Source organism: Panthera leo, chromosome D2 (assembly GCF_018350215.1).
Source record: "Panthera leo isolate Ple1 chromosome D2, P.leo_Ple1_pat1.1, whole genome shotgun sequence".
Classification (NCBI taxonomy): Eukaryota; Metazoa; Chordata; class Mammalia; order Carnivora; family Felidae; genus Panthera; species Panthera leo.
In genome coordinates this window covers 6361442-6380423 of record NC_056689.1, presented here as the reverse complement: position 1 = coordinate 6380423, position 18982 = coordinate 6361442, and the positions used below count along the sequence as shown (strand labels likewise).

Sequence of the window (18982 nt, the reverse complement as noted above, 5' to 3'; positions counted from 1 at the left end):
GGAATTAAGCTGTATTTTGTCCCTAGTCTGAGGGACCTGTTCCCAGGAACCCAGGCTCATGGCTGATTAACAGAGGGGAAGGATGGAGTCCACTCATTTCTCTAATTTATCTGGTGTAATCTTACTGGGTCTTCGAAAGTAAGATGCACTGATGTCTTGGCTGTTCAAAAGTGCTGTGCGTTTTATAAATGTTTTGGTTCAGTCGTCCTGCCCAAGTGGTCCCCTCTGCCAAGGATGCTATTTTCTCTGGTTCCTTGCAAGGTTTGTTTTTGTTGGCACACGTCTTCCAAGTCCCGGCATCAGTGTCCTCTTGCTTGAAGAGGGTCACCTGCCATTCTCTGGCACACGACCGGTTTATGATACCTGTGGCTCTTAACGTGATCTGTGATTATTTGGTTTCTCAGTTATTTTCTGCCTGTCCCTTGAGAATAACCTTTATGAAGGCAGGACCCATGTCCCTCTTTGTGGAGTCAATGAGCGAATGAGGGCTCAAGCTGGAGCTGGCGGGGTTGGGTAGGAGAAATAGGGGCCACCTGCTTCCTTTCAGGACGTTTAGACACTCATCTGTGTTACGGGGAATTTTCTTTAAAAACAGCGGATTTGCCTCTAAAAAAAAGTACTAGAGTAAGCATTAGAGTCGGGGGCAGCAAACTTTTTCTGTCAAGGGCCAGATAGTTGATATTTTTGGCTTTTTAAAAGACAACTCTTTAAAAATGTGAAAAATCATTTGTAGGCTGAGATTATGGCAAAAACAGGCAGGAGCCAAATTTGAGTCATGGGTCCAGTTTGCTGACCTCTGGGTCATGTCTCTACTGAATTGTATAACCCTGGGGCTTGTTTTCTGACTGCAAAATGAAAGGGTTGGACTATATCAATATTAAGCCAATTTCAAACATACAAAGATTTGAAAGACCAGCCTGATGAACCCAGGTACTACTATCCTGCACCTTTAATAATGAGGTTTTCTCCATGAAATTTCCCCAATTTTTCTACTGCTAACGGAATGCTGCTTAGAACATTTCCCCACTTCATGAGATTTTTTCCCCTTATAATAAAAATAGTCCATACCCACTATAGAAAGTTTGGGGGGGGGAGGGGAAGAACATCAGGCAAGAAAAATTTACCCTAATCAGAGATTACATTTTATTACTTTTCAGGGTTTTTACCATGTGTAAATAATCTCTCAGAATATTATTTGGAAGATGTATACAGTTTTGCATTCTGATTTTTAGGTAAACATTCATGTTTGGACATTTCTCCAAGACTTTCTTTGAAAGCATAGTTTTACATGACTATATAACTGGTAAATGGAAGGGTGATCATATTTTCTGTGAGTGGTAATATTTTATTGGACATTTAGGATATATCTAACTTTCAACATTATAAATTTCACTATGAGGAACATCCCTATGTGTAAATATTGATCCTCACTCATTAGGTCAGGGGATGGTCTGTTTTATCGCTCTGTACAGAAAAGTAATGCCCACAGCTGTATTCCTCACTCAATGCATTTTTAATTTTGGATAAACTTTCATTGCAACAACATTCTACGCATTTTAGGTCAGACACTACATCTTATACTTCTGTAACCCCAAGGCCTTCCACTTGCACATTGTATTCAATAGTAGGGACTAAGGAAACAAAAACTAACAACAAATAAAATGCTTTATGTGTGCTAAAAACAACCATTAGATTAGGAATGTGATGGGGGGACGCCCAGTGGCTCAGTGAGGCATCCAATTTGTGGTTTCAACTCAGGTCATGACCTCACAGTTTGGGGGTTCAAGCCCCATGTTGGGTTCAGCACTGCTGGTGCGGAACCTGCTTGAGATTCTCTCTCTTCCTCTCTCTCTCTCTCTCTCTCTCTCTCTCTCTCTCTCTCACTCTGTCTCTTTCTCTCTCTGCCCCTCCTGCGCACTCTCTGTCTCAAATATAAGTAAACATTAAAAAAAGAAAATAGATTATCAATAGGGTAGTTGAACAAACAGTGCTAATCCACACCATATTTTGAACTATTTAAAAATAATATGAAAGTATGGGAATACATGATAAATGTAAGTATTTATAAGTAATATCATATCAAGTATCCTACTTTAAAAAATATTCAGGGGTGCCTGGGTGTCTCAGTGGGTTAAGCGTCAGGCTTTAGCTCAGGTCATGATTGTGTGGTTTGTGAATTCGAGCCCTGCGTGGGGCTCTGTGCTGATGGCTCGGAGCCTGGAGCCTGCTTTGGAGTCTGTGTACCCCCTCTCTCTCTGCCCTCCCCCGCTCACACTCTCTCTCTCTTTCTCTCAAAAATAATAAACACTTAAAAAAATTAAAAAATATTCAGACTACTCGAGGGCAATCTTTATTAAATCTATTTTAGTTTTAATAGAATTAAAATTGATGTAAACTGATTGCAACTTGGGCAGGAAGTTTTCTGCAAACACTCATCTATGAAAACACAATATCTTTCTGGTGTTATAGAGAAAATTCCAGGTGGGAGGACCATCACATGCCAGAGTTTATGACCCACATTATTAATGCATTCTTGAAGAAAGGGTCATCATAATCTGATTTCTTTTCTTTGACTCTCAAAAACATATTTGTTTTGGGAAATTTGGCAAGTTCAGTTAAGAATGAAAAAGTAGGGGGGTAGAAAGCACCCCATGTAATTCCATTGTCTGGAGACACGGGGTGCCTGCAAGGAAACAGCCAGCATACTTTCTTCAAAATATTTCCACTCAGCCCTAACGCAAGTATGAAGTTGAGAGTTTAACTCGTCACCATCACACAGACTTTAGCCACACTTATTGAACGTCTACTAAATGCAGGGGACCGCGTGAACTTCCTTGTATTCTCTGAGATACTTTGATAAAATTTTCAGCTATTGATATCCAAAGATGTGCTTTACGATATCTTTTTTTGTTTTAAATTTTTTTTTTCAACGTTTTTTTATTTATTTTTGGGACAGAGAGAGACAGAGCATGAACGGGGGAGGGACAGAGAGAGAGGGAGACACAGAATCGGAAACAGGGTCCAGGCTCCGAGCCATCAGCCCAAAGCCCGACGCGGGGCTCGAACTCACGGACCGTGAGATCGTGACCTGGCTGAAGTCGGACGCTTAACCGACTGCGCCACCCAGGTGCCCCTCTTTTTTTGTTTTAAACAAGCGGGTGTTTTCAAACCCTCAAAGGCGCAAGGTGTTGTATCAGTTGGGATAGAAAAGACTGGCTCGTGTTATTAAGTAACCTGCAAAATTCTATTTTTGACAGCTGTATTTGTCCTGCCAGTGATAAGAGAGCACCAATTAGTCACCCCCTGGCTTTTGAGTTCTTGTTTTGCAAGTATTCAACGTTCCATCCCATAGGCTGCAAAGATCCAACAAAAAGAAATCCTCCAAAAATCTAACTGGCAGGCACCATAAAATTTTAAATGGCCCTTTTGTGGGTATGCTCCCTGAATTGTAGTCAGATGTTTCTTTATCTTAAGTTCATGTGCAGGGATTTTTATTGCCATTTTTTATTATTTTCTAAAACATTTATTTTTGAGAGAGAGAGTGTGTGAGAGAGTGTAAGTGGGGGAGGGGCAGAGTGAGAGAGGGGGGCAGAGGATCCAAAGCAGGCTCCACGCTAACAGCAAAGAGGCTGACGTGGGGGCTCAAACCCGCAAACTGCAAGATCATGGCCTGAGCCGAAGTCAGATGCTTAACCAACTGAGCCACCCAGAGACGGCACCCCGTGCAGAGACTTAAAAAAGGAAACCTGTTCACTCTTGTGTGGATCCTGAGAAACTTAACAGAAGACGATGGGGGAGGGGAAGGGAAAAAAATAGGGAGGGAGCCAAACCATAAGAGACTCTGAAAAACAGAATAAACTGAGGGATGATGGGGGGTGGGAGGGAGAGATGGGTGGGTGATGGGCATTGAGGAGGGCACCTGTTGGGATGAGCACTGGGCGTTGTATGGAAACCAGTTTGACAATAAATTTCATCTTAAAAAAATAAAAAAAGAAACCTGATGTTGCCCTCTGTTTTTGAAGGCGGAAGTATGGAGAAGGTTGGAGGGTCTCGCCTAAGTCCCAAAGCGCCGAGGCTGTGCCTCCAACGTGCTGTTCTCCTCTTCCAGTCACTTACTCCAGTCTGCTTACCAGCGACTGGATTGAACAGATACCAGGATTGCAGCATCGTGACCAGCAGCTTTGGGGTAAGACCTAGCCAGTATTCTGGAAATTAAGGCCAAGAGTAATTAAGGGACGTGTGGAAGATCGTATACCTGCTATGTGGCCAAGAATAGGTTAAACCATAGGTTTCCAACTTGAGGTCTTGAGTGACTTCCTGCACTTTGCAGCCAAAATCAGGAGAGCTCTTCCAATTCACTCAACACAGTTGTCATGTACGTATTTAGACCCTGATCAGGGGCTTTTGATTGGGAGAGCTCGACTTGGCAATTCTAGGTTTTACATTATGGAAGAATTTCTGACCCAAGAGTCATTCTGCTAACACAGAAATAGCATTACCTAGAGTGAATCATGTTACCAAGTTTAGGCTCAACCAAATATTGTTTGCATGCCTTGGCATGCTAATCACTAAAATCTCAATCATAAAGATAATATTATAACAGCTCTTAGTTCTGTATAATCTTGCCAGAAATTCTGGCTAATAGCCACAGAATTATAGCCTGTAAATCGTGGGCAAGCTACAGAATCAATCGTGCCTTGTTTTCCTTATCTGGACACTAGAGATGATCACAGTGTCTTTGTAAGCACCCACCTGCCCCCTCCCCTCCGCTTCGATCCCTTCCTCCTGCTCCAGCTCGGAGTCAGCAGGTGTAGTTCTCAGACTGGCATGGGAAGTTAGGCTTCGGAATGCACAGAGGAAGAAAACGGGAAGCACCCTGTACCCTGACATGCTTGCGAAGGGAAGTAGCTATAACTTGGAAGTTTCTCTCATACTACACCAGACCTATTATTATTGAGTGGAACTTTTTTTATTACCTGCAAGTTACCGGAGAAGTCATGAGGCTTGCCCTGAATTTCACTTGGGGGAAAAGGATGGACCAGGGCTTAGAATAACATTGAACAGACGATGTACATTGTTTTGTGATCAGTTCTCATCAAGTTCTGCTTGTTGAATGTAATGATTATATATTCATCGTTTTATTTAATAATTTTCTTCAACGCATTTAGGTTTACGATGTTGAGGTGTTGTAAATAATGCCACCCTCGACAGGTTTATAGACATTCGTAGCATTATATTTGGACCTGTACAGATTCACTTCCAGAAGAGGAACATCCTTATACATAAATATTAAGAAATTGGGGTGCTTGGGGGGCTCAGTTGGTTAAGCGTCAGACTTTGGGTCGGGTCATGATTCTGTGGTTTATGAGTTTGAGCCCCACGTCGGGCTCTGTGCTGACAACTCGGAGCCTGGCGCCTGCTTCGGATTCTGTGTCTCCCTCTCTCTCTCTCTGCCCCTGCCCTGCTCACACTGTCTCTCTCTCTCTCTCTCAAAAATAAAAATAAACATTACAAAAAAAGAACTTGCTTTCAAAAGGGTACCACCACTCTCTTTGCATGAGTATTCCAGATACAAAGAAAGTAAAAAGAAAAACTTAAATATTTTTGGTAACATTTCAGCATAACTACACGTAGTACACTTGGCAACAATCTGACAAAGGAATATGTAATAAAAGGACGCAGCATATTTAATTGTTATCCATATGAAATTTGTATTCCATGAAAGCACGTGGGTTTGGTTAAGTTAGAAAAGCATGTGGGTGATAGAGTACAGCTGGGAATGAAAATGCGTTGTCTGATGGTAAAAATGGCAACGTTTTTTCTTCAAATAATTAATATCCCTAACAGTAGTTTTCAATCTGTCATAACCTCTCTGAAGGAGGCTTTCATAGAAACCATGATCTATAGATAATTCTTAATGATCACTGTCTGTAAACAACCAGTTCTAGGACTTTTTTGTTTTTCCTTCTGCTGGAGATGGGGAGAAATTATTACATACCGTGAACTTGGTTGGGTAGCTGTTATGAGAAAACATCATGGAACAGCTAGGATGACCCAACGGTCAGTCCTGGGACCCCACATCTACATCTTCCCGCATCCCCAGTAGGGAGCTTCTCTGGAAACAGGCTAGTCCTGGGAGAGTTTGCTCTCTGCTGATTCTTGAATCACTGGTGTGGGTCTGCTTCACAGAAAGCATTGGGTGGTAGACACCAATGGCCTTTTCAGAGACCAAAGTGATCTTTCAAAGCTGCGATAGTCTCTCTGACTGTGAACCCGGGTTCTGCCTTCAAATGACCGGTGAAGGTTAAGCTGATAACCCAGAGTAGAAAAGACCATCACCATCCAGGGTCACCTACAACCCTGAAATGACGTGGCTTCTTCCCCCACAGGAAGGAATATCCGTCAACAGTTACATGACTGACCGTTCACATTTTACACCTTAGGACCACGGATATTCCCACCATTCAGTGGATTCAGTTGTAGGTCTCAGCAGATATCACGAGAAGCTCCTACCTGGACCAAGCTATATCCTGTGCGCTGGACCAATGCGCGAAGGGCTGCTTCCTTCTGGGTTCCGCTCAATCCATCCCCGGATTTGTGATTTGATTCCATTGAGAGTGATTATCGGCAAAAAATCAGGTTAATTAGGGTTGCTCACTGAAACCAAATTTAAGATAAATTAAGTAAATTACTGTTACCAAGTCCAAACTTGTCCTTCTCATGAAGGACATTTTCAGGAAACATTCTCTATAAATAAGCCATTAAGGTTAGAGCCACAAACAGCCACACACGAACATGGCTGGTTAGATGTCCTCCTTAAAGAGTTTTGTTTTTTTTTAAATATTCAATTTTAGTTGGAATTTAGAAGTCTCAAACGAGTAATACCCCGTCTCCAATGAGAACACAGATCGGTAGATCTCAATGCAATTATTTTAGAATGTCACCATATGCTCAAAAACAAATTATTATGTCAATTAAAAATACGCAGAATGGGGGTGCCTGGGTGACTGGGTGACTCAGTGGGTTAAACGTCCGACTTCGGCTCAGGTAATGATCTCACAGTTCGTGGGTTCAAGCCCCGCGTTGGGCTCTGTGCTGACAGCTCGGAGCCTGGAGCCTGCTTTGGATTCTGTGTCTCCTCCTCTTTCTCTGCCCCTTCCCCCCTCATGCTCTCTCTCTCTCTCTCTTTGTCTCTTAAGAATGAATCAATTTAAAAAATTAAATATGCAGAATGGTCCTTGCAGATCATCTATCGCTTAGACCACCCGGGAGAGGACACGAAGCCCTTTGCGAAAAATCTAAGAGGTTATGAAAGCCTACGTATGTGCATGCTTATGTAGGTGTGAAGGTGGAATTTCAGACTTTTATTGTCTATACTTTTTATTTGGGAACCAAGTTTGAACTCCATTCCAAATATGATAATTGCTCATCGTTAGAGGTTCACAGGGTAAGGGTGTGGCCATCTCGAATGGTCCAGGCTGTGGTAGCAGGAGGCCCTGGAGGCTCCCGTGTGCTGAGGGCCATACGCTGATCTGCTGGCTTGGCGTGAGGGCTCAGTGAAGGTTCCGCGCTGGGCTTTCCTTCTGCTTACTGGGCTTTGCCAACGGGGACAGAAGAAGTGTGCTTTACAGAGATTTGAATCACATGCAGACTGAATGCATTTTGCTATGGGCCCTTCAAAAACTTTTCTGTGCTATGCACTGAGATTGCCTACACTACTTTGGGTGGTCATTTAAGGGTTCAGAATGAAGGCGCCGTTGATAACATATGGAACGAGTACAAAATTGGGTGAAAAGGGAAGCTGCAGGCATCATGTCGATAAACTACAGATTCACAGAATTCTCTTAAGGTAATAACTAATAGACAGGCATCATCTAGCAGCTTCTAGAAAGCAATACTTGCAAGAAAATGTAGAAAGCCAAAGGAAAAATGAGATCCCAGAGCGACTATTCATCAGCTATTACAGGGACAAAGCAATTTCATGCTTCACATAAAAGCATGGCCATTGCTGCCCTGGACTCTTCTAGTAATTCTTGCTTGCGTCTAACCTGGGTTAACCCCAATTTTACTTTTTCATTCTCTCAAGCAGTATTTAGTCAGTTCTGTCTGCACACCAGCTTCACCCCCTGCCCAGCTTTAAGGGCCCTTGTGTTAGTGAAGTGCGTTAAGTTAACGTACCAGTTTCCGTCGCGATCCTTCGTGAAAGGCAGTGTTCCCCCCTCCCCCCGCCGACCCCTGCAGTCCTAACTTTGTATCATGGCAAAGACAAATTAGCAACTAGTTTTCTAATAGTGGTGATTTGGGACGTGTAGCTTTCCTGACACTTTTATCATATAAATAACCGTTCTAGGGATGCTACACGGTGGGGATAAAAGGAGACCGGTATTTGCTTTATAATTCTACCTGAATGCTGACTACAGTTATGTTAACTGTATTTTCTTCAGGATACTCTCAACAACCCCCCCCCACAACTGCCCCCCTGTGCTGGATTGAACCCACAAAAGCAGAGAGGCCCACGGGTGGACTGGGGTCCGGTGATGTCAACCACATTTGTCATCATATCTTACGGATGTCTGAAGGCCAAGCCTACAGTCTTGTGGATTTGTAGATTTGCTCTTTGCCGACCTTCATGTTTTCCAGCAAAAAATAACAGTTTGTGGTGAAATGACAAGTTTTATTTGCAAAGCCTACCTTTAGTTTGGTTAATTATTAGTCAAGATAATTGAAGACACTTTTCTGTCACAAAGGTCTTTTGGTCACGTGAACTCACTCTGACATGATTGAGAAAATCTGTAGAACATCGCAATACAGTGTCACGACTTTGGAAGTCAGGTCAGGGCGCAGAAATAGAATTCAGAATTTGCTACAAGAGACATCCAGTCTTCCATGTTTATTTCCCAAAAACAATCCCCTTTCCCAACACTGACCTAACCTGAAGGCTGAACTTGGAGCCCAGATAAATACTTCTTTAAGCAAGTCAAACTTCTGTTAAATCTGGTCAATTTGGAAGAGAGATGGCACAGTGCATTTTCTAATTAACATCTTGTAACTGTTCCAATTTGAGACCACTGAATTTTGAAAGAGTAGTTCCCCAAGTAATTTACAGATGCGAGAGGATTAAAACCTATACATGGCAGGCATGAGGAACATTGCAGTAAAGGAGAGCACTCATGAGTACTAAGTATATGAATATACTTCTCAATAAATAAGAATTGCTTATTTATTAAAATGTTTACTGAATACCTACTATCATGCAAGCATTTTTCGAGACACTAGGAAAATAGTAGAGAACAAAACAAACCCATCTCCCCTCAAAACTTCACAGAGTTTTCTAGAGGGTGAGAGAGGTCATAAACAAGTAACACACACAGTGTGCTGGTGCTAATTTCTGAGGAGAAAAAAAAAAAGGGAAAAGGGATACAAAGTGTGTGTGTGTTGGTGGAGAAGGTGAAATGTTAGCGTGATCCCGACGGGGGGAATTTGGGGAGAGACCTGGTGACGTGAGGGATGTGTTTGGGGGAGACCATTCCAGGCGGAAGGCCTGTGAGCATAAGGACCCTGAGGTGGGAGCTTGTTGGAGGAGAAGAGGAGAGGCTGGGGCTGAGTGAATGAGAGCAGAAATGGGAGTTATGAGAGAGACGATGGTGGCCCAGGCCACAAAGGATTTTGTAGGTCACAGGGAGGACTTTGGCTTTTGCTCTAAGATGTGAAGCCAGAGGATCAACAAGATGTTTAACAGGGTCATTCCAACATGGAAGGGAGTCGGGCAGGGCTGGGACTGAGCTGGGTAATGCAAACATGTTAGTCCTGTTTTTATGAATGTGTTTGTGGTTTTGTTCATTGTGATGCTTTTGGCACGGATTCTGATTTTAAAAGATCTTGCATTAAAACATCACTTGGTCTGACACGTGAGTTTTTCTGACGTTGCATGTGAGGTAGTGCCTGAATCACCTCGCGCTTGTCAGCAGAAGGCTCATGGGGAGGAGGAGGGAGACCAGTCAGAAACCATTGTACCTTCAGGGCAAGAGGGAGTCATGGCTTCAGCCAAGAGTGGTGAGGAGGGGCCAGGTCTTGGATATATTTTACAGGTGCATTGGATGCATCATGGGAGAAAAACAAGATGAGTCAAGGATGCCATCCAGTGTTCTGGCTTGGGCAACCGGAAGAATAGAACTGTTCTCAGCTCAGATGGGGAAGAACAGATCTGCGGAAGGGCAGGAGCTCCATCATAGGCATGCCCATCTGGAGATGCCCGTTAGACAGCCCCATGGAGAGGCTGAGTGGACAGTCAGATACATGAGCCAGAATTTTCTGGGAGAGTTCCAGGCAGGAGATGTCAGCTGGGAAGCTGCCTCCCTAGAGGTGATACTGAAGCTGTGAAGTTGAGTGAGATCATGTACAAGCTAAGTGTAGAAAGTAGGTCCAAGGACTGATCTCTAGAGCACTCCAACTTTTGGAAGTCAGGAAGACCAGGAGTAACCTGCAAAGGAGAATGACCTGGAACAGAGAATGGCAGAAGGGGAGCCAGATGAAGGAGGTGGATGGAAAGCCAAAAAAAGAAAAGATTTTGAGAACAGATGAGTGACGAGGTGTCTGCGTCCTACCAAGTCAAGTAGGGTGAAGCCCAAATAGGGATGTAGACCCTGGAGCTAGACATCTGGAGTCAAATCCTCATTCTGCCTCTCACTATGAGAGGAAGAAAAGAACTGGAAAATTCTTTAACCTCTTGATGTCCATGTGTTCTCAACTCAGAAAGCAATAGTATTTCTCTCAGGGTTGTTGTATTACATGAGTAATTAAGTTGAAAGAGCTTTGGAAGAGTTCCTGGCACATAGTGAGAATGAGATTAGCGTCAGACACAGATATCTATGATTTTAAAAAATGAGAAAGGGAGAGATGGCATAGTCACCAGGCACTTCAACTTCTCAGGATCTGCAGTAAGACATTCCACAGTTTCTTGGAAAAGCATTGTTACCTAGATGTTAACAGCTGAGAGAAGAACGGGGCAATGGATGGAAGTCAGATGGAGAGAGGTCACCATCACCATTACAGGCAAGAATGGGGGGGGGGTCCCCATCACTGCCTCAGTGTGGTAGGGAGCACGAGGGGAGAACACGCCAGCCCAGGGCTTGGTTTACACCTGGCCTGGGGCAAGTGCTCCGACACGACTTGCAATTACCACCCATGACTCCTGCTGGAGGAGAGCAGCAGAGCACCCAATAAGTTATCTATTATGTTATTTTAATTGTTATTATCATTTATCTCTAATTCTACAGGGTAGCATTTCAAAATCGCTTTCTGGGAAGATATAGTCCTGGGTCTTCAGCATGATTAATGGTCCCTCCAGGACTAGATTCCCTTCTGGCATCCTAATGTACCTGCCACCAGGGCTGCCATGTTTTCTCACATTTGCTCGCTCCCTGCTTGGAATGCCATTCCTTTCCCTTGCCTTCCCACATCTAAGCTTCACTGCATCGGCCCTGTTATCCTTCCAGACTGGATTGAAATGTCTGATGTGATCCTTCCTTTGATACCCTCTTTTGGGTAACATTCAGTACCACCCCCTTAATGCTCTCAAGAAAGTCTCTATATCCCTGTACTGTTGCACATAATCCGGCAATTATCTACTTACATGGCTGTCTTGCTCACCACATTGTGAGTGCCCTGAGCATAAAGACTGTGCTGTATTCACCTTTCTGTGCCCAGAAGGCTCAGCCTGGCACTTTGCTAAGTGCTCAATAAATAACTTGTAGAACCAACGGAAGACCTTGGGTGAGCATTTTGTAAATGGCAATGACCTACACTTGATCTGAAGTAAAATGAATCTGCCTCAAATCTCCTACCACTTATTATTCTTCTGGTTCCCATCACTTCCAGAAAGTTCTACCCTGGGCTAAATTTGCTTTTTGTGAGAAATTGATGCCAGTGTTTTCACTGCATTTATGAACACGTTATCATCTTTGGGAGAGAGACCAGAAGAGTAAAACTGAAGAAGAGTACAAAGGGATTGAAAAACAGTTGACATTTCAATTCACTTTTCTTCTTTTCAATGCCTTTCTGGTTTTATAATTGCAACATTGGTGACGATTTGATCCAGACAAGAAGGGCCTAGAAGTTATTGAGGGTTCAAGATTTCTGCCTTCCCGAAAGTCACAGGTTGATTGCAATGAACACCTCCCCTCTTCACTTGGTTGAGATTTTTCAATAGAAATTTCCAGAGTGCACCGTTGGGCAAGGTCAGAGCTTGCTGTCCCTGGCTCTTGACCCTGGTGGCCTCAGGTGCCAGTGGGTCCTGGCTCAGGGAAGGTGGCAAGGAGACAAAGATGAGAAAGAGGCATGAGAGAAGCAGGTTGGGAAGCAAAATCTGACTTTTCTGCATCTACAGCTGTGAGGGGCATACACAGCAGGCTGCCCTTTCTATATAACCCTCACCTCTCAAGAAGAAAAGCCTCTGTAAAGATTGAACATGTCAATCCGGCTCACATGGAGAACCAAATTGTGGAAGGAAAAAGCACGAAGGGATTTGAGGTGACAGTTGTCCGATTAGCCCAAAGGTCCCGCAGTGTTGGAGGTAAGCACCCTCTTGGAACATGAGTTGGCAGCTATGGCAACAGAGAAAGGGGGAAAACAAGTTTGTTTTTTGAAATAGTAAGTTAGGCAAGACAAAGGTAAGAAGTGCATGGTGGAGAGCACTGAGCGTGCAGGAAGGGTAGCTTGGAAAGGCAAAAGCAGCCATGGTAGAGTAGTTAGAGGCCGAGAAGAACAAAATGGAGAGGAAGGATAAAGACAGGGGTTAAAGTGAGTGGGTTTCTTGGTTTGCAAACTAAACGAAGTCATTATCCTCCATTTCAACCAAAAGGGCAACAGGTATGAACGTCATATCCGCTTCACGCCAGGCACTACGCTAGACGGTTTACTCAGGAAATGGAGTAGTTTGGGTAATGGTCTAGTTTCTGGACGCATGTCATGGACTTTTTCCAAAGAGGAGGAAGAAGGACACTGTGTGGAAGGACAGACGCTTTCTGACCTGGTAAGCAGAGTCAGAGGTGTTCCTTGGGACCTGTGCGAGCAACGTGCCCCATGTGCATTTCCTGCCAGTGGGTTCCCCTGGGACCTCTCCAGACCCACGCCAGGCCTCCCCAGCGTTTGGTTGCGCACCCGGGTCGCATGACATAGGCTGGACGTGACCCTTACGCAGCATGCAAGTTGGACACGTGGTTTTATCGTGAGTTTCAGCCATTCAGTATCTCCTGGGAATTTTACACAGAAGGAGTCCCAGACTGTATCGAAATGGTTTGTGCCGGAGGGATGACCAAAGTTGATGTATTTGCTTAATGACGCTACGTTAAGGTTACCGTGCATTACTTGACAACGAAACAGAAACTAGTTCTCATATTCTCCTTGGAAATACTTACAATCGGTCTTAGGTTTACTGGGAAGTGGATTCAGGTGAGAGCTCATTAGTCGGCCACGCATCCCAAACCAGAGCAAAATTAATAGAGAACGCGCAAATGTCAAATTCCAAAATGTAGCCACAAAAACATCCCGCCAAGTCCCAAGATGTGGCGTCTTATTTTTAAGAATCAATAAAAATAAAAACCAGCTAAAAAATTAAACCAGAACCCCTTCTAGGTTATTAAGGCATTAGTAATGAATCATGCATTAATTTGGGCCTGGCCAATTTGGGCCGAGGCAAGGCTTAAAGTAGAGAAAAATAAAAGTTGTTCATAATAGATACATTAGCTTAGAATTATCGAAAAAGTCCTCCTCATGTATTAGGTTACACGTCTTCAGAGAAAGACAAGCATGCATGGCAATTGCTGTCCTGCCACCAATGATTTTAACTTTTCTAAGGCCCTGGTTCCTGTTCTAAGAGCAGGAGCACGGATACCTAACTTGAAGTTAAAAGTTGTCTTTTAGCAAAGGCTTAAACATCTCAGAGATTGGATATGGGGCACCTAGTAGAGTGCTGGGGATACAGGAAATGCTCACTGAATATTTCCTTCTCGTTCCTTCTCTGCTGCTCTGGGTGACTTATCTCAGCATCATCTGTGGTCCTCTGCATGGCTAGTCTCCCTCTAGAAATTGTCCAAGGTAAAGAGAATGCAGTATTGAATGTGTTATCTTGACCTCTTTCATGTTGCTTTCGTAGTTGATCTTTTTTTTTTAATGTTTACTTGAGACAGAGAGAGAGAGAGAGAGAGAGCGAGCACACAAGTTGTGGAGGGGCACAGAGAGAGGGAGACACAGAATCCGAAACAAGCTCCAGGCTCTGAGCTGTCAGCACGGAGCCCGACATGGGGCTTGAACTCATGGACCACAAGATCATGACCTGAGCTGAAGTCGGATGCTTAACTGATGAGCCACCCAGGTGTCCCAATAATTGATCTACTTATTTCATGTGTTTATTGTCACTTCTCAGTAGGAAAAATCCTTAAGGTATTCAGTGTGTGTGTGTGTGTGTGTGTGTGGTCATACAGCTTGTTAGTGTTATAATGAAAATTTGACACAACTTAAATATCAGTGATTAAGAAATATTTGAATAAATAGTGCAGTGCAGCTAATAAAACTGATGTTCTAGTACAATATTTACTTTAGACAGATATTTGTGAAATAGAATTGAGTAGTCTACAAAACAGCAGGTGTAGTCTGATTTCATTTGTGCTAACTTTCATATTCATAAGGAATTATAAAAGGCTAACTGGTTATGCTTGGGTGGTAGGTTAACAGATTGGTTTAGCGTTCTCATTTGACTATTTTTAACTTTCTACAATATATAGCTCTTACTCTAATAATTAAAAAATAAATGACACTAATAAATGAAGGTCAATGGAAACAAATCATCAAAAATAAAGATGCAGTCAAGATTCTATTCTGAGGAAACTGGTGATCATTATTTAGAAAAAAAAATACTGGAAATTACTACAAGCGTCCAACTAAAGAGACCAGAGAAAGAACGAAGTAGACTTTATGAAATCAGAAGGAATCCAAGTAAAAGGAAATCAGTGAGACAGAAAAATCTGTAGACTTGATAAATGTAAGAGCTGATCAAAAAGGTTGGTAAATTAGCACCTCTGGCCAACCTTGATGAAGTGAAAGGGAGAACCATATTTTAAAAACAGGAGGGAAAAATGGATAGAATCACAGGCAGAGAGACTTTTAAAGAAGAAAATGTTTTTATCAATACACTGACAAATATGGTAAAGTAGCCGATTACCTAGTAAACTCAAGGGTAAAATAAAAATTTGAATAGGCTGATAACCACACGCTATAATGAAAAAATTCACTGTCTTCCTCCTAAATAACACAAGATCCAGATGGTTTTCTTGGGCAAGTTTTAGAACTCATTTAAGAAACAAGTAATTCTTTAACTATATAAAGCCTTATAAAACAGAAAATAATGCAAAACTGATACTAAATCCATCAATAATTTCATATCTCTGATACAAAGCCAGACAGAAATATCACAAAATAGAAAGCTCTAGACCCCAACATCACGTATAAATCTAAACACGGACTACAAAGAGCAGAGCATCAAAATACTAATATACCATAGACACAATGGATTTCTTACAAAAACACAAAGACTGTTCAACTTCATGGATTCTATTAGCTTGATCCACATCAGTGATGAAGAAAAAAACATGATCATCCCAATAAATGTAAAACTAGCACTCCCTTAAATTCAACACCCACTATTGGTTTAGAAAAATGACCCAACTCTTCAAGTTAGCTGTAAAATAAAACATACTTAAATTGATGGAGAGCATGAGAGCATGAGAAACCCCGCAATCATTCACCCTCATCAAAAGTAAGTGAATTGACTATGCAGGGCGGTTAGAACAAAGGCATACTACAAGAACAGTTACAAAAACGAGTTCCTCAATGAAGCAGAGATGGCAAGTGAAATGAGAGAATCTGAACCATATAAACAAAATTTGTAAAAATATAATGTGGACTATCCACAATCGTTATGAAGAAAATGACAAAATTACATTGAAGGATCTAACGCCTGGACACACGAAAGTGTTATTCTCGAAAGATATCCATTCTCCCCAAATTATTAGTGTAGTGCGATACCAATTTAAGACCCAATAAAATTATTTTTAAATATGCCACATTGAGTCTAACATTGATCGGGCAGGAAAACCATTCAGGAAGTACCACAACATGTACTAAATGTGTAGTATTCCTGGGAACCAGCCTTAATTAACAGTTAAAATTAAAGCGGGCACAGGAATAGACAAATGGATGAATGGAGTGGCAGAAAAAGTCTAGACCTTTGGTTTTTTTTATATTTGAATTTGCCACTAGATGTTATTTCAAAAGCTAGATCGTAGACACTTGGAGAAAAAAGTGAAGTTGGCTTACCATCTAACAGCATATAGCCAAATTTTAAGTGGATTAATGAAAAAACTTTTAAAAGCACTGTATAACTACTAGACGACAAGATGGAACATTTTTATACTCTTGTGATGCAGAAGGGCTTCTGAATCAGGCATATCAACAGCCATAAATGAAAAGACTAACAGATTTGGCTATGTAAAAATTACAAATATCTGTAACGGTATGAGAAAGCTAAAAAGCCATAGACAGGAAGAAAATGATTGCTATTTTTATACAATAGACCGAGAATCAGTATCTTTAATATACAAAGAGTGCTTTTAGTTCAATAATAAAGAGAGTCCCGCATCAGTGGGCAAATGAGCAAAGGGCAGGAGCAGTTAATTCACAGAAAAAAGAAAAATCGTTTGTAAACTTATTTAAATACTCATCAGAGCTGATAAAATAAAACAAAAACACAAGATACCTTTTTTTGCCTATTATGTAGCAAAATTTGAAAAGATTTTAAATAATGAATAGAGCTAACATGTATCGAGCACTTCTAAGTTTCAAAAACTTTAAACTTAATTCATTTACTCCTCATAAAAACTCAGTGGGGTAGGTAGTATCATTCCTATGATGGGTAATAAACCAAGTTAGAGAGATCAGTTAATGTATCCGGGGTCACCCAGGTGACAAGGGACAGACCCATCATTTGAATATTCTGGGGCCAGAGTCTGGGCTCTTTATCACTATATTCACCTTAAAAAAAATAGGTGAATGGTGCAGAAGGAGGAGGGAGATTATAAAACCTCTCCAGCTTCTCCTTAAGAGTCTTTGTAAGAAACCTGGTGACACCACAATGCAACTGATGAGGCAGATACTGTGGGGTTATGTCTTCTTCTGCTTCCACAGGGACAGATGGTTTTGGTCACCTAAAGCACCAGGGTAACTTGGCCTGTTTGCTGAAAAGAAAAGGAGCTTTTATCATCTAAGTAGTGCTGTGGGTAGACTGTGTGATGATTCACTTAGATACATGCAGGATCCGATCTCCTTTGGACATGGTCCAAAATGGATACATGGTCATTGCCAGCTCTCTGCTATGCACTTGGTCACACATACCTGCCCCGAAACCTCATCCCTCACACTTCTGGGCAGAACGTGGAGCCTTCATAGATGACCAGGTGATGTATCACTTGGCAGAATGTGACGTGAATTCCATGTTAATTTCCCTTCTTAAAGTGTGGGTTCCTTCTTCCCATTGACCTTTACTCTTCTGGGTTGTAGACCGCCAGAGGGAGTCGGCTATAAGCCACATGTCTGACGTAGCCCGGCGATAGTTAACAGACACAAGTACAACTATTTTGGGAGCAGGGTCTCCTCTCTGTCCCTCTGTCTCCATCTTCAAATGTCCACCTGGGTCCTCTTTTCCTTTTCCTATCCCTTACTCTCTCTTTAATCCCTTTATTTTGTTCTCTCTCCTTCTTTGGTGACAACCCTGGCCAAAGAAACTGCTGATTCCACCTGGAAGGTACATCCTACTTTTAAAAAAAAAATGTTTTTATTTATTTATTTTGAGAGAGAGAGGGATGGAAAGTAAGCAGGGGAAGGGCAGAGAGAGAGGATCCCAAGCAGGCTCACACTGTCAGCACAGACCCGGCATGGGTTTGTGATCCCACAAACTGTGAGATAAAGACCTGAGCCGAAATCAAGAGTCAGATGCTCAACTGACTGAGCCCCCCAGGCACCCCAGGTATATCCTGCTTTTAAGACAAGGTGTTAACAGCTGTAGAGAGGCAGTGCTGGTGGAGGCTACTTTGTCAAGAGACGGTTATTTTTGCAAAGATGCTTCGGGCCAACTGATACTTTGATGATTGTTTGTTGATGTTTAAATCTATCCATCATCTTATTTGGAGTCATTTGAAATACTAGATAGAGTAACTTAAAGCAGCAAAACCTAAGATACGGGGGGAAATTATACTGTCATAAAAATATTTACGGGGAAAATGAAACGATACTAGAAAAAGTTCAATTGGAACGAGTGATTTAAAATTATCAGAGAAAATCAATAAGGAGATGTACAATAGTCAAATGATTATATTGTGATTTATGTGTGTTCCTTGTCTATACAGATATGTATATAGATATGTATCTATACACATACACACCTGGACTGAATTTCAGCATTATAAATATGCATGGGGTGAGAAGGTATGTTTTTTTTTCAATTTTTTTAAAAAGTTTTTTATTTTTGAGAGAGAGAGAGAACAGGGGAGGGGCAGAGAGAGAGAGCAAGAGAGAGAATCCTAAGCAGGCTCCACACTGTCAGTATGGAACCTGATGCGGGTCTCAAACTCAGTAACCGCGAGACCATGAGCGGAGCCAAAACCAAGAGTCAGATGCGTAACCGACTGGGCCACCCAGGTGCCTCACTTCTTTTTATTTTTTTAAGCACTAATTCGAAACCAGGAATCAGACACAATCTCAGTTGAGAAGAACAAGTTCCCTAAACTCTTGGGAAAGTTAAGCGCGTCCATCTGGTCCACAGCTGATCATTCTTGCCAAACCGGTCCTGACATCTAGATATTCTTTTTTGTTTTGTTTGAGGGAAAAGTAATTGCACATAGACAATATATTTTCACTTAAAAAGTACATTTGA

The 18982-nt window shown here is 42.1% G+C and overlaps 1 protein-coding gene across 1 annotated transcript in view; it reads right to left on the bottom strand.

Moving 5' to 3' along the window:
- Nucleotides 1-18982, bottom strand: part of A1CF (APOBEC1 complementation factor) — a 76907-nt gene that overhangs the window by 44521 nt on the left and 13404 nt on the right. The window contains 1 exon segment of the mRNA XM_042908198.1: nt 6514-6657. Coding sequence (XP_042764132.1) covers nt 6514-6612 — 99 coding nt within the window. The 5' untranslated portion in view covers nt 6613-6657.